Consider the following 13509-nt stretch of genomic DNA (forward strand, 5'->3'; position numbering starts at 1 on the left):
CAATCTGAAACACAAGTGCAATCTATACTGAGGTTCAGGGACTCTTAGGTTCCCCAAAACATTTGTCCACAAAACGCAACATTCTTAAAAAATAGAAAATTGGAAAATAATTAAGGCTAGCTGTTTCCCCCTGTTTCCAGTCTTTATGCTAAGCTAAGCTAACTGATTGCTGCTCCAGCTTCATATTGTACAGACGTGAGTGTGGTATCGATCTTCTTTTCTAACTCAAAGCAAGAAAGTGAAGTGTATGTCCCAAAATGCCAAACTTCTCATTTAAAGCCAAGACTTCAACATCACCAGTAGTTTGAGGCTACAAACACTTTGGGGGACCTTCTCCTGTTCCTCATTATCACACAGTGTCTGGTCTGTACTCAGAGGACCAGTTCAGTTCTCCTCATATGAAAAATGCTTCCCATCTGATTATTAAGACGCACACATAAAACTCCTATAGGTTCCTCTAAACCAGTAATTATCACTACAGATCTGCTGCAGCTCCACATATCTACATTAAACTGTGCTTATTGCTAAATGTAAATAAAAAAACATATTATCTTAAAAGAGGTCTGAAATAACACAATAGAAAGTAACAACAAGGCTCTAATACTTGGTCATTAATATGTTGTGATATAGAGGTAGTGATTGAAGCATTGATTGATAGGAATAACAAACACTGAACAATGGACTCAAGCGTGGAAAAATAATCTAATCTCAGGAGAGTATAAATACAGAGCTTATCACACCAGCCACCGAAACAGTTCTTTAGCTCAGCCTCTGAACGGTTTTAATCAGCAGGATCGTATACATCCTGGGGAGAGTAAAGACATTAATTATGGAATTTCAAAGCTACTGTTTGTCATGATGATAAGATGTCACTGGTAAAATGTTCTCAGGAAATCTTGCACTGGACGACATGTCTGGATGAGAGTCAAAAGATGGGTTTAAACTCCATGACCCATCATAATAGGTCCTCTGAGCTCTGGCTTTAGCCCGTCACGCTGACTGACAAGCTGCTCAAGACCGCATCCTTTCTGAAATCGAGTCAAGGTTCCCAACAAAAGGCCAAGCAGTCATGAGCTAACATGGAGTTAAACCGTGAGATTCAGTCAGAATACAAACAAGTTATGTTCCAAATGAATAATACTCTTTCCATCCCGGCTGTCACATGCAACAAAAACAGCCATGTGTTCATTCACTGCACTGGGAACGGCTATTTGCTTGGTTTCTATGTGCTGCGGACAACACTGCCCTGCTTATTGTTTGAATTACACATTATAATGTATATAGTCTCCCATGTGTGGCCTGTGTGAGCCGTGTCTGTTTAAATTCAATACATTGGATATCGGTTTAGATGCTGACTGTATACATAGACGGCCACCCAGCGTGACTCTTTATGCAGACGGATTAAAGATGAACAAACAAAACAAAGACTCACATTCTACAATATAGAATTTTCAATCAACTTGACAGAATTATAATAAAATATAAAACAGAGGCATGTAATACAATATTAAATGAAGACTTTGCAGTAAATTGCAAATATAAACAACTAACATGTGTATAATTGCACACTTGGTGTGGCACAAACAAATGCTTAAGGCTACCTGCATTCATTTCACATTGCGTGTGTGTGTGTAAATATGAATGTATGTGTGCCTGCTATAGCACAGAGTGAGTGAGGCTGTGTGTGTCTGCATTTGCAGTGTTGTCTGTGTTCCTAGTATTAGAAGTGTGAATGTTTGTGTGTGAAGCAGTGGACAGCCGCCAGGCCTCATTATTGTCATTCTCCTCACTGCCTAAAAGAGAGGCAAAGAGAGGCAAAGCGGCTGCTTTCAATCCAGGAGCCAAGGGAAGACGGAGACAAAAGACCCAAATTAAACAAATGCCGGAAAGCGGCTTGGAGAGCCAGCCCGTGGTCATACGCTTTGAATGAGAGAGAACGGCTGCAGGGATATCCCATCTGGGTCTTTCAGTGGAGAGACCACACAGATACTCTCCATCCCAGCATTCAGCTTAACTATAGGCCCACGCACACTGGGGTGCCAGTTCATGTGCATGTCCTATGTCCTTCTGGTATGCCTGAATGTGGACGTGCACATCTATAACCTGTTGCGGTTGCTTTTCAAATCCTCCACACAAAAATGGGCCTTGACACGTAGGACTCTTGCGTAAGACCGATCAACGTCCTATCCATTGTTCTTGTATAATCAGTCAAGTTTCCACTGCTCTCTTGTGTCATTAGTTCAGACCTAAAGAACCTCAAATCACAGCAGAGCAGGAGTGATGGTGTCCACCAAGACAGAATTCTTCAGAAATCCATGTCTCTCAAAGTTGCCATTAAGCTGCCACTTCATCCCTCCACTCATGGGATGCGTCTGTGACTACATGTCTGGACACGCATGTTCATGTGGACTGACAAAAGCTTTGCCACAGGAGTAGAGGAAGTGGTAAGATGTTTGCCTGCACATGCATACGTAGATCTATATTCTGGCTGTAAAGCTGCACTTTAGTTGCTTAAATAAGAGCGCTGCTACATGTTCTTGTGTGTGCTTCCGTTAATACTTCCTTCAGTCTGAGGTTACTGGATGTCCAAGCGCCTGTATGCTCCATGGCACTGATGCTGAGAGTGGGCGATGAATCAACAGGGGTGGGTGGAAAGAAGGAGGTGAAAAGAAAGTGAGTAGACACATCAAGTCCTCATGGCATCACACCTGGAACAGTAAACATTAAAGAGAAGAAGGTGTTAGATTCAATTGTATTTGACAGGTTTCACACATGCACGGTGGATTCCATGGTGGATAAAGTGAACATGTACATTTACTTTTTCCTGACGTTATTGTCCAAACGGCATACATTTTATGAATCAAATATGCTCACTCTGGGGGCAATGTAAGGTTCAGACACTGTGGAATCAGCACCAACGCTACAACTAATAGTCAACCCACTCTACAACTTGAGTAGCAGCCACTCCCAATAAAACATTCTCACTGCCTCAAAAGCTCAAGCATCTGATCAACTGTCCAACTCACATAATCTGTATAGAAAATGGATTGTGGGTTGGTTATAGTTGAAGAGCACGAGGAGGACACACTGAATCGGAAACACATAGCTTCAATTTGTACCAGAGACAGCCTTATGCAGTATATCTCTGTCTGTGTATTGTTGTATTTGAGTTACATATTGTTCAAAGACAATTAAACAGAATTATAATTTTTAATATTCAAAGGTATTCTTTTGTTTGTTTTGGGTGCACGTGAACTGACCGACAGCGGCGAGGGTTGAGCGTACGCTCTTTCCGGCTGCAGCTCTCGGCTCTGATGGTGCAGTGGCACTGGCAAGACGTCGCATCCAGTGCCCACTTCCTCCCTCTGCAGGGGCGGCAACGAGGCCTCGGAGATGGCGACGGAGAGGGAGTAAGGCTGGTGGGCGGATGTGATGGAGGAGGAGGCGATATAGGAGGAGGGGTGGATGGGGGAGGAAGAGTTGGGGGAACATGGGTCCTGGGTGGAAGGAAGAGGGGTGTAGAAATAGTGTGGTTGGACAAAGAAAGTCTGTACACCTCATGACAATCCATGCAATAGGTGGAGGACCGACACATCGACACATCGACACGCAGACGGACCGACAGCCACGCTCCAGGATCAATAAGGGTCTAAAAAGATTTTGCTATTTCGCAATTGATCCCGCACCATGCTGCTAAAAATGAAATGCATGGTTTGTTTAACCATGCAGTGCCAGACTGAAACAAACCCCAAACATGTAGTGTGTGTGGGAGATGTGTGACTAATGTGGGATACTGTTTCCTTTGCTGCTGACAAACTTTCTGCTCTTTGTCTTTCTGTGCTTCTGTTCGTTACCATGGCAATAGTCACATAGCTGCCTATGAGGCTTTCAGCTTCTCCTCTCGACGCTCTGTACTTTTTTCTCAGAGTCTGAGAGAGTTGCCTGCATCAGTTGGTCCATTAACTGGAGCTGGTTCTGTCTCAGTCTTCCCGGGAGGCCGGCGGCTTTAATGAAGTTACTTAATGAGGCAGAGAGGAGCAATCTTTGTCCAGACCCCGATGACCACGCCTGCCACTGGCATGGAAAGAGGAGGTGGCATTTGGGAGCAAATTACACAGATTTCACCCCTGCTAGAGTCTGAATAAAGCCTGATCTGAGTGATGGATGGGTGCTGGGGGACATCACACCCAAACCGAGTCACCTCTTGCCCCCCGGGGGCCGGAAATGACTGACAGCAAAGTGAAGAGGAAGCAGATGGAAAAAGAGACCTAACTGTTTCCTCCTTCACTGCTCAGGACTGAATCATGGGAATCAGAAACAGAAGTTGACATTTATAGCTTAAACTCACCTGTTCCTCTAAGATTACAGTTTAAAAGGTTCCTTCAAAATGTTTCTAACTGACCTTTTTAACAGCCTGTGTTGTGAATTATGTAATATAACTTATCACAGCAAGGAATAGTCACTAGATACTGTTATTATAAAGCTAATAGGGCTTTCTACACAGTGTGTGTGTGTGTGTGTGTGTGTGTGTATATGTGTGTGTGTGTGTGTGTGTGTGTGTGTGTGTGTGTAACCTTGACTGCTGTGCCTGTAAAGCTAATTGTCTTTCAGCACTAATGTAGACCACATAACTAAGTTTCTGTTCTCATCCAAATATTCCCAGTGAAGTCAATGGTATCTGGAACATACTAACAGAAGTAAGAACCTCAATTTAAGGCTGGTAACTGAGATTAAAAGCTATATATTAATACATGTGTGTACTGAATAGTCAACATACGCAGCTCTGATGGCTCCACTTGTCTTCTGTCTGGACTTCTGTCTCTCTTTTTTCTTGTTTGTTCTTGTTGGTTTCAGAAGGGGCCTGGGAATATCAGACAAACCAAATGTCTCACACATTAAGGGGTCAGGAGTTATATTTTTGACACGTTTGGATCAAAGAATGTAATTAGTATGCAACAACTAAAATCAGTGAATATATTGAATGCATCCTCGGATGAAGCCAATGTGTTGCAAAGGGTTTTGTAGAACATTTTATTCATATTTCTCAAAGGAAAGGATCAAAAGACAGTTTTATTATTGTAGTTAGTTATTGAAAAAATGTCAAACAACACCCAGTCCCCATATATTTCATCTCCAAATGTTGTTTTCACAAAGCACATAGCTTTTAAGTAAGGATCTAATCCAAACATATAGGCCTTCAAAAAACATGATAAATCTCTTTTTCAAAACAGGACTCTCACAGTGGAGACGTCCAAGTAAACTTCTCATACTGTATGTTCTATGGTTGATCATTTCTGACCTTGATACAATATTTCTTTAAATGCTCCTAAAGTGTCTTATGATATTTCTCTGGTATCAGTATTTCATTTTGTAACTTTGATTTATCATATCATACAGTAACATAGATTCTGTTGTAGCTACTCAACAGTGAGTTTTGAGTTTTGAATATTTTCTCTGTCCATTTCCCTGTCTTCCTTATCATATTAAGTGCTTTGTCTTTATTGAGCACAATCTGATTTACTTTAATGTATGCTGGTGCCCTCAACAACAAAGTGCATCAGCTCACTGCTTTGGTTTCTGGCACGACTGGTTTAACTTCCTCTCATCTCATCCGCTATAAACTATGTTGAACTTTTATCAAATTACGAGGACAGTGTTTAACCTTTAAGAGGCCTAGCTCCGACAATATTAACTGAGTGTGCTGCTGGTGCTGTCTTTGGAGTTCTGATTTACTATCATGGATGCGTGACTCTGTGAGAGAGCACATGGCAGGGGAGATAAAATCATCGCTATGGTGACAACAGGATGCGGGCCGTCCCAGGGGATGCAGGGAGAGTCACACAGATGCTAACTCACTGATGGGCACACGCACGCGCGCGCGTACACACACACACACACACACACACACACACACACACACACACACACACACACACACACACACACACATGTATACTCACATAGAGAATGTACACACGTGCAAATAGATGCAGAGATTTAACAAGCGCAGTCACACAGACACATGAACAGGGGAAAATAAGATTGTATACACACACATACATTGGAATCCTTTATTTATGTCCACATCCTAACAGGAAGTAGGAGGACATAAACATTAAAGATGCAATCATATGATTGTGTGGTTGGACCTGCCAGTATGAGGTACACAAACAAACATCAGGGATCCAACTGAAATGTTCTTTTTACAGTGTACAGCTGTCAGTCCTGGCTGAACCGCAACATGGATCACTCACCCGAATGCAATTTGTTATAAAGATTCAGGGTGACGATGGAGTTGTTTGTTGTGTTTTGTAAACTTTGTTGATGCTGTATTTAAGACACATTTCAGTATCAACAGCATACATTGTAATCAGTGTCCTACGAGTTGATTCTTCACAATGTTTATTCATAATTAAACCTACTTATAGCTACTTGGGTTTCATCCTCTGAATACCTCCTTTTTATCAATATCATCCTCATCAGAATTAGAGGAGCATCATTAGTGAACATGGCTTCACATTAGAGATGATGGATCAGGACATTTCACAACAGCAGCTCACTCACTCACAATTTAACAGGAACAGACAAGGAGAGATTAAAATGGAAAGAAGGGAAGCGGAAGGGGAAATAATAACAATACTAATATTACATTTTATTCATTAAGAGCTTTTCATGAAGACACTTTCCATAAGTAAAAACAAGTTTTTAAACAACACAAGATTTAAAACATAATATGAATCTTACCTTATTGTAGGTGTTGGCTGGATTTCTCCTTTCAACCTGCTCACAGATAAAAACAGATGTGTCAGTATAAAGATGCAGTGGGGTCAATCAACAAAAGGTATACCAAGTATTTCTGAACACAGACTGTGTGTTTTATTACCTGCACTCACACTGACTGTGCTCGACGAACGGCAGCTCCATGAGCTCATGTTTCATGAAGGAGGTCCTCATCAGCTGCACACAGATCAGACAAATATTCAAACGTCATCTCGCTGTTTACGACATTAATCCACTACACTGAAGCAGGGATTGTGTGTGTGTGTGTGTGTGTGCTTACCTCCATGGTGAGTGTGTGTGTGAGCGAAGGAACACACTCCAGGGCCTCATCAGCACAGCAGCCACCACATCGTCTCACCGACACACAGGATGGGACGAAGAGATGGTGCGTCTCCCCCGGCAACTCCCGCCAAACCTCCACCAGAGTGTCTCGAGGCTCACAGCCGCTGCGCGAATAAACCTCCAACCACCGCCGCACTGGTGGAGATAAATCAATACAATCAGGGTTTTATTTCTCACTCTCAGCTCCATAAAGTGGTGCAGGGGTCAGCCTACCTTCTCGACCTTCCCTGGATTTTGGGGAGTCTGCCGGCCGCCAATGAGCAAGCTCGAGGGGGAAAATAGAAGTAATGAGCACATGTGAAAAGCACTGTTTCAATAAGTTTAGGGTTTCCTGGTCAGGTTGACCTGTTAGATAGCATTCAGCTTTTCACTTTGGAGTCACGACAAGTGGTTGAATTTCAATCCAACAAAAACTTAGATGTAATAGTGGGCCAACTAGTATTTTTGTACAAAAAGAAAAACAAAACGTTTTTATATTTAAAATACATGTAATACATATAACAACATACAGAACATCTGCTGTTATTGATCAATAATCAAGATTTGTTTCTGACGTTATTATTATATAACAGTAATCTGACTGTTGAGCTGTTTCCTGCCACGTCCTGTTTGATATTGTTGTAAAAAGGCCACTGGTGCTTAACAGATCAAAGTATTTCATATTAATGACTACCACAATGTTTCCCACCTGGAACCTGAATGTGACAGGCTCCATAGTGCATGGTGGTAAATGGAAAGTAACAAGTTGATTATTGAACTTTGATACACATGTCAGAGCCGCCCTACAGTAGTTTTAAGGCTAAATATAACATGCCTCATTACTGTGAGTATGTAACTGAACATGTCTACGCTCCCGACCAAGATTCAACCATATTTCAACAACATGGCTGTACTGACTGAACAAAATGAGGCAGGGTGCTGCTGGATTTTTGAACAAGTTGTATCTGCTACCTTTGCCCTCAAGTCTATCACCTGACTAGCATTTGAAACCCTTTCAGTAGCCACGCAGTGGTAGATAGTGAGCGTATCTGCCACTTCTCAACAATAAACGTCTACAATCTGTGAAACTTTGAGTTGACAAGCAAGACGCTTAATATTATTTCATAAAATGAGCTGAAGGGAGTGTTTGATCCAACAGTAATAACAGCCCGATATATAATACTATTTACTGCTATTAGACTTGCTCACATGCAATCAACTCTGAAAGGGAAAATAACCAAGTACAATGTTGAGTTACTTATATGAGCAATTCCATTTTCTGTTACTCTACACTCTACATTTCAATGGCAAATATTGTACTTTTTACTCCACTCCATGTATCTTACTGCTATAGTTACTCATATATTTGCAAATTAATAATAAATCATATTGAATTTAATACGATAACTTTGTAAAAACAGTCAATGAGTTGTTAGCAGTTCCACCAAAGATAAGATTTACCCTCAAAACTTCTCATTGAATAACTGTTTGAGGCCCAAATGTCACATATAACAGTAAAATATTATAGAAAAGTCCAAAAGTGTTTTGCAGAACTTAGTTTTGTCTCTCATTCGTCATCTCATGACCCCTCAGATTTATACTGACCCATTTGGAGGGGCCCGAAAAATGTTGTCAACAACTTAATTATGTCATATTTAATCATATATCAATCACAGGAGGCATTTTACTGCGGCACAAGTACTTTCACTTTTGTGAGCTTATCGCGTACATTTAGCTGATAAAACTTATTTTCGTACTTTTACTTAAAGAGACACTGATTGTCATGGCTCTCTCAAACACACGCGCTGTTATTGGACCAATGTGTGTGTGAAGACCAAGGCCACTTGTAAGGGAATGTAGACTTTGTCCAGTTGCCCCCATTTAACTGCTCCACCCCCTTGTACCCACACACACCCACACACACACTGCTTTGGCCCACATTGATTCTGAGTTAAGCTGGGACTGAGGCCATTTTGTGATTGGTAGGATGTGAGCTTAAGTAAGTGTGTCTTTTCTGTATCAGCCTTTAAGATGGGGATAAGATGACCTTCTTTGGCAGCCACATGCACATATAAACATTCTCACACACACACACACACTCCTGAGTGCCAGTACAGTGACATGTGCACTGGTTTGCTGTCTGTCTATTGTCTAACACGTCTACCACTCCCAGAGCACACTGTACAGCAGGGCCAAGTGTGTGTGTGTGTGTCCTACAGCTACACACCATCTCCTTCACACTGAGCCTCATCTCTACAGGAGAAGTAAAAAAAAGGATGACCCCTTTTCTCCAGTATCTGTCAGTAAAGCAGACAGCATGAAAGCAGAGCGCCTCGGGTGAGAGACAGCGGCTGTGAGCAGGTGAAGAGTCACACTGCTGTGTGTCATGTAGCGTCTAGGATGATACATTACTAAAACATAGGCTACAGCAGCTCTGAGTCTGGGCTGGCTCTCACACTGCTGCAGAGCACTGCCTGTTCCTGATACAAGCCTCCAGACATAAATAAAGAATTAGCAGGTCTCTCCATATATGTGGGCCTGCTGCTGTGTGTGGAACATGTCAGTATGAACATTTCTTATCTATAATAACCCAAATGAATGATATCCACCCTCTTTTTGAATGATACCAAGCAAAGCGTTAAATCCATATAGCCTTATTGGTACCACTGTTTAATGAGACACCCTTACCTGAATGAACTAGTCCTTTAATCAATCAGTCAATTTGCAGAAAATTAACTGTCTCAAATAATTTACAATGAAAATAATGATGGGTGGCAGCCCAAAATGGTTATCAAAATCGATATCATAGATATGATCTACCAGAGTTAGATGAGTAGATTGATATCATAGATATGATCTACCAGAGTTAGATGAGCAGATTGATATCATAAATATGATCTACCAGAGTTAGATGAGCAGATTGATATCATAAATATGCTCTACCAGAGTTAGATGAGTAGATCGATATCAAAGATATGATCTACCAGAGTTAGATGAGTAGATCGATATCATAGATATGATCTACCAGAGTGAGATGAGCAGATCAATATTAGATATGATCAACATCACTCTCATGCCGGTCCAACATGAGGCCACACCCAGTTAACTTAGCTCAAAGACAACGGGCCTGTCCAACTGCTAAAGACCCGCTACAACGCCTCTAAAGCTCAACCATCAACATATATGTTATTGTTTTTATTGGTAGAAAAAAAACTAAGTGTAAAACAACAGCTTTCTGTTTGGGCCTTAGGTGAGGCACTTAACGTTAATGAGCCAGACTATTTATTGGCCAAACTAGTTGCTAGGCAACCAGAGGAGACTCTACGAAGTTACTGGCACAAAAAAAAGAGCTTTTACACCTTTTTTTTGTCCAGATTTCTACAAAGTACGTGGAGTTACCTTTGGACAGAGCAGGCTATATTATCCTGTATCCAGTCTTTATTCTGGTTTAAACTCCCGGTAAGAACGCCACCAAAAAGCACATTTCCCTAAATATCAAACTATTCCTTTAATATATAACCTACTAAATAATCCATTCAGTAACAACATTGTTAATGAAATGAATGTCTGTACTGATGCCCTGCCTTTCTGATTTATTAAGCCAACTATAAAGACAAGTTAAATGCCATGCTGGAGGAGGATTTTGCACAACCTGACAACCCAAAAGTTGTCCTTTTGAATGGCATACTGATCTACAAAGCTTTAGTAAATTATTTATTACAGTGTATAAACTCTTTGTTTCGGGTGACTCACTAGAACTTGTCTGGCACTGAATTGTGACGTAGAGAAGACAATAAATAGCACAATGTCACTTTAAAGTAAATACATCATTCTCTGGACCGTAGTGACAGATGTCATTGACCTAAGGGGGATACCTTCCACCAAACTAAAGTCCCACATGTTCTCCACCTGACTAAATTCATTCATTCCACGGAGGATTCACAAGCTCATATAGCTGATGGCAGGCCGACCACCTCAGACAGTCTTTAGGGTCAAATGCCGATACATACCTTGGCATGGGACGTCGGTATTCTGGTTAGCAGCAGGAATTGAAACATTCCTAGAATAACTTGAAGCATAATCCCCATTGTGCAGGAGTCGAAGGGGAGCGCAAAAATATATTTTGGACCAATCCAAAAAAAGAAAAAAAGAAGGTGGCTTGCCGGCCGCTTCCTTCGCCTCTGTGTCCGATTAAAGACGCAGAAATCCCGCTTTCATTTCATTCTCCGGGCTCCCTTTCTTGAAAGGACACCCAGGGCGGCATCCTCTAAGCTGGAATATGAACTTCCTCTTGTTGCATTTGAGACTAAATGATGGTCCAAACTAGCAGGAGTCTGTTCCCAAGCTAAACTCGAATAATAGTTTTTTTTATTTTAAATTAGTCAGAAGAATAACCCTCCTTACACTAATTACAGACATACAATCTGCCACTCAAGTAATAATGAAATATGCCTCCTCCATCTAATGGTGGCACTGTAACCTTACAATTCTTTTTTAATCAGACTTGTTTGAACTTTGAATGTATTATATGTATTCTCGGTCTGTCTATTGGTCCTGATCCCCCTGAACCGGTGCGGGGGTCCGGGGTGGCGTGACATTAGGAGCATCCAGCATCCCGCTGAAACGTGATGCGATCATAAAATCCTCTGTGTGGCTGAAAGAAATCACACCATTCCGCTCGGACATTCATCCGGTAAAGACCCGACGCTTTATCCCGACGTGCAGCGCTGGACAGTGGCGCATAATCCGCTCCCCGGCTCGGTCAGGCGCTCCACATTGTCGATCCCATGCACGGAAAATAAGATCTTCCCGTTTTTTGTTGTTGTTTTTTTTATCCTCTTATGAATATAAACATGACTGGAATAACATCCTCCACTGACATGGCAGCACCGCTACAACAGAGCCGGAGCAGGAGCAGGGGTAGTCCGCAGACAGACAGAGAGGTCTGGAGTGGTGTGTCCTCTTCTTTACTTGTTGTGATCGGTTTCCTCGTTTCCTTTGCCCTTGAGACGCACGCAGCGTAACCATTGCGCTGCCAACTTTTTCCAAACGGGACAGGCAGACTGAATACAGGTGCAGCGTATTCTGGTCCCAAAGTAGGGGGTTCGGGGGGCCTTCAGGGGCCCCTTGCAAGTGGGGAACAGGGCCGTAGCTACCACTGAGGACAATGAGGTCATGTCCTCGGGTTTTATCTATGCACATTTGTTTTTTTTGTGCAAGGGCTTATATTCTCCTAATGATTCTGGTGGCGAAATATCTGAAACAATAGGTCGAATAATCAGTGAGTCAATTCACAGAAAATGTATCTGCAACTTTTGATATTTGATAAATCGTTTCAGTCATCAGCCACAAATGAACTGGTACCCAAATGTGAATATTCACTTGTTTTATTATTCCTATAGTGATCTGTCACCTTAAATATTCTTAAATAAATTCAGCTAATATTAAACAATTTCCTCCAAAGTTTTCTGGCCATCCAATTATAAAATATGTAATTATCAAATAATTAACTATTTTAACCCTTTGAGGTCAGAAGATGGTTTGATAGTGAGCTGTTGTGGGTATAACTAACATACATTGTACTTGCATTATATTTTGATGCTCTAAATGTGAACACAGTGAATATTAAGTTTACCCACCTATCAACCTATTTAATCAAAACTCATTGAAAATGTTTGTTTTGGGACAGAATTATATCAAATAAAGCAGTGTGGTGTAAAAGTCTGAGGGTCACTGTTCTATTAATGATTTATTTTCCACTCCATATCACGATCTACCACTTTCTAAATGATAAATAAGAGGGCATGCATGTCTGACAGTTATATTCAGAGCATGATCTGACACACTACCTCCGCAGCTCATTAAACTGAAGATAAGAGACAATTAAAGCTGTTTTCATAGCTGGTTTTCCTGTCTCTGTGTGTGTCTGTGTGTGTGTGTGTGTGTGAGAGAGAGAGAGACATGCCAGAATCTCAGACCTTATAGTGTGTTTGGGTTATGACAAGGCACTCACACGCCACATGAGGGTGAGGGTGTCTGTAAGCTATGCAGGGATGTGTTATCTCCAGCTGAAGTCTCAGGACAAGGGCCGCTGGTGACAAGAACACAAAGGAAAAGGACAATGTCTCTTCTGAAAACCCAATTCACATGGTAGTCCGTACAGTAGTTTCAGAAGTTCACTTGTGCACGTATTCTTTAAACAACTAGAAACCAAGCCTTTTTCCATGATGTCAGCAGCAAACAAATGTTGTGCACCCAGGATGTTCTTATGAATCGTTTCATAACCAAAATCATGTGAATGTAAATATGCAAATAAACATGCTGTGTACTGTATTGGTAAAGTCGGTTTTCCAGTTAATCACATCCGCAGTTCCAAACGGGAGATTCAAGGTCTAAAAGAGATTTTCA

At 41.5% G+C, this 13509-nt stretch overlaps 1 protein-coding gene across 1 annotated transcript; it reads right to left on the reverse strand.

The window, feature by feature from the left end:
- Positions 1–1498: 1498 nt before the first annotated feature.
- vegfba (vascular endothelial growth factor Ba) lies at positions 1499–11189 on the reverse strand. The gene is made up of 8 exons (XM_034543737.1): positions 11112–11189; positions 7336–7387; positions 7061–7257; positions 6884–6957; positions 6745–6780; positions 4778–4861; positions 3261–3497; positions 1499–2708 (listed from the first exon to the last, which is right to left on the reverse strand). Exons 1-8 carry the CDS (start codon positions 11187–11189, stop codon positions 2687–2689), a joined length of 780 nt encoding a protein of 259 aa, XP_034399628.1. The 3' UTR covers positions 1499–2686.
- Positions 11190–13509: the final 2320 nt, after the last annotated feature.

This window comes from Cyclopterus lumpus, chromosome 10, assembly GCF_009769545.1.
Source record: "Cyclopterus lumpus isolate fCycLum1 chromosome 10, fCycLum1.pri, whole genome shotgun sequence".
NCBI lineage: Eukaryota > Metazoa > Chordata > Actinopteri > Perciformes > Cyclopteridae > Cyclopterus > Cyclopterus lumpus.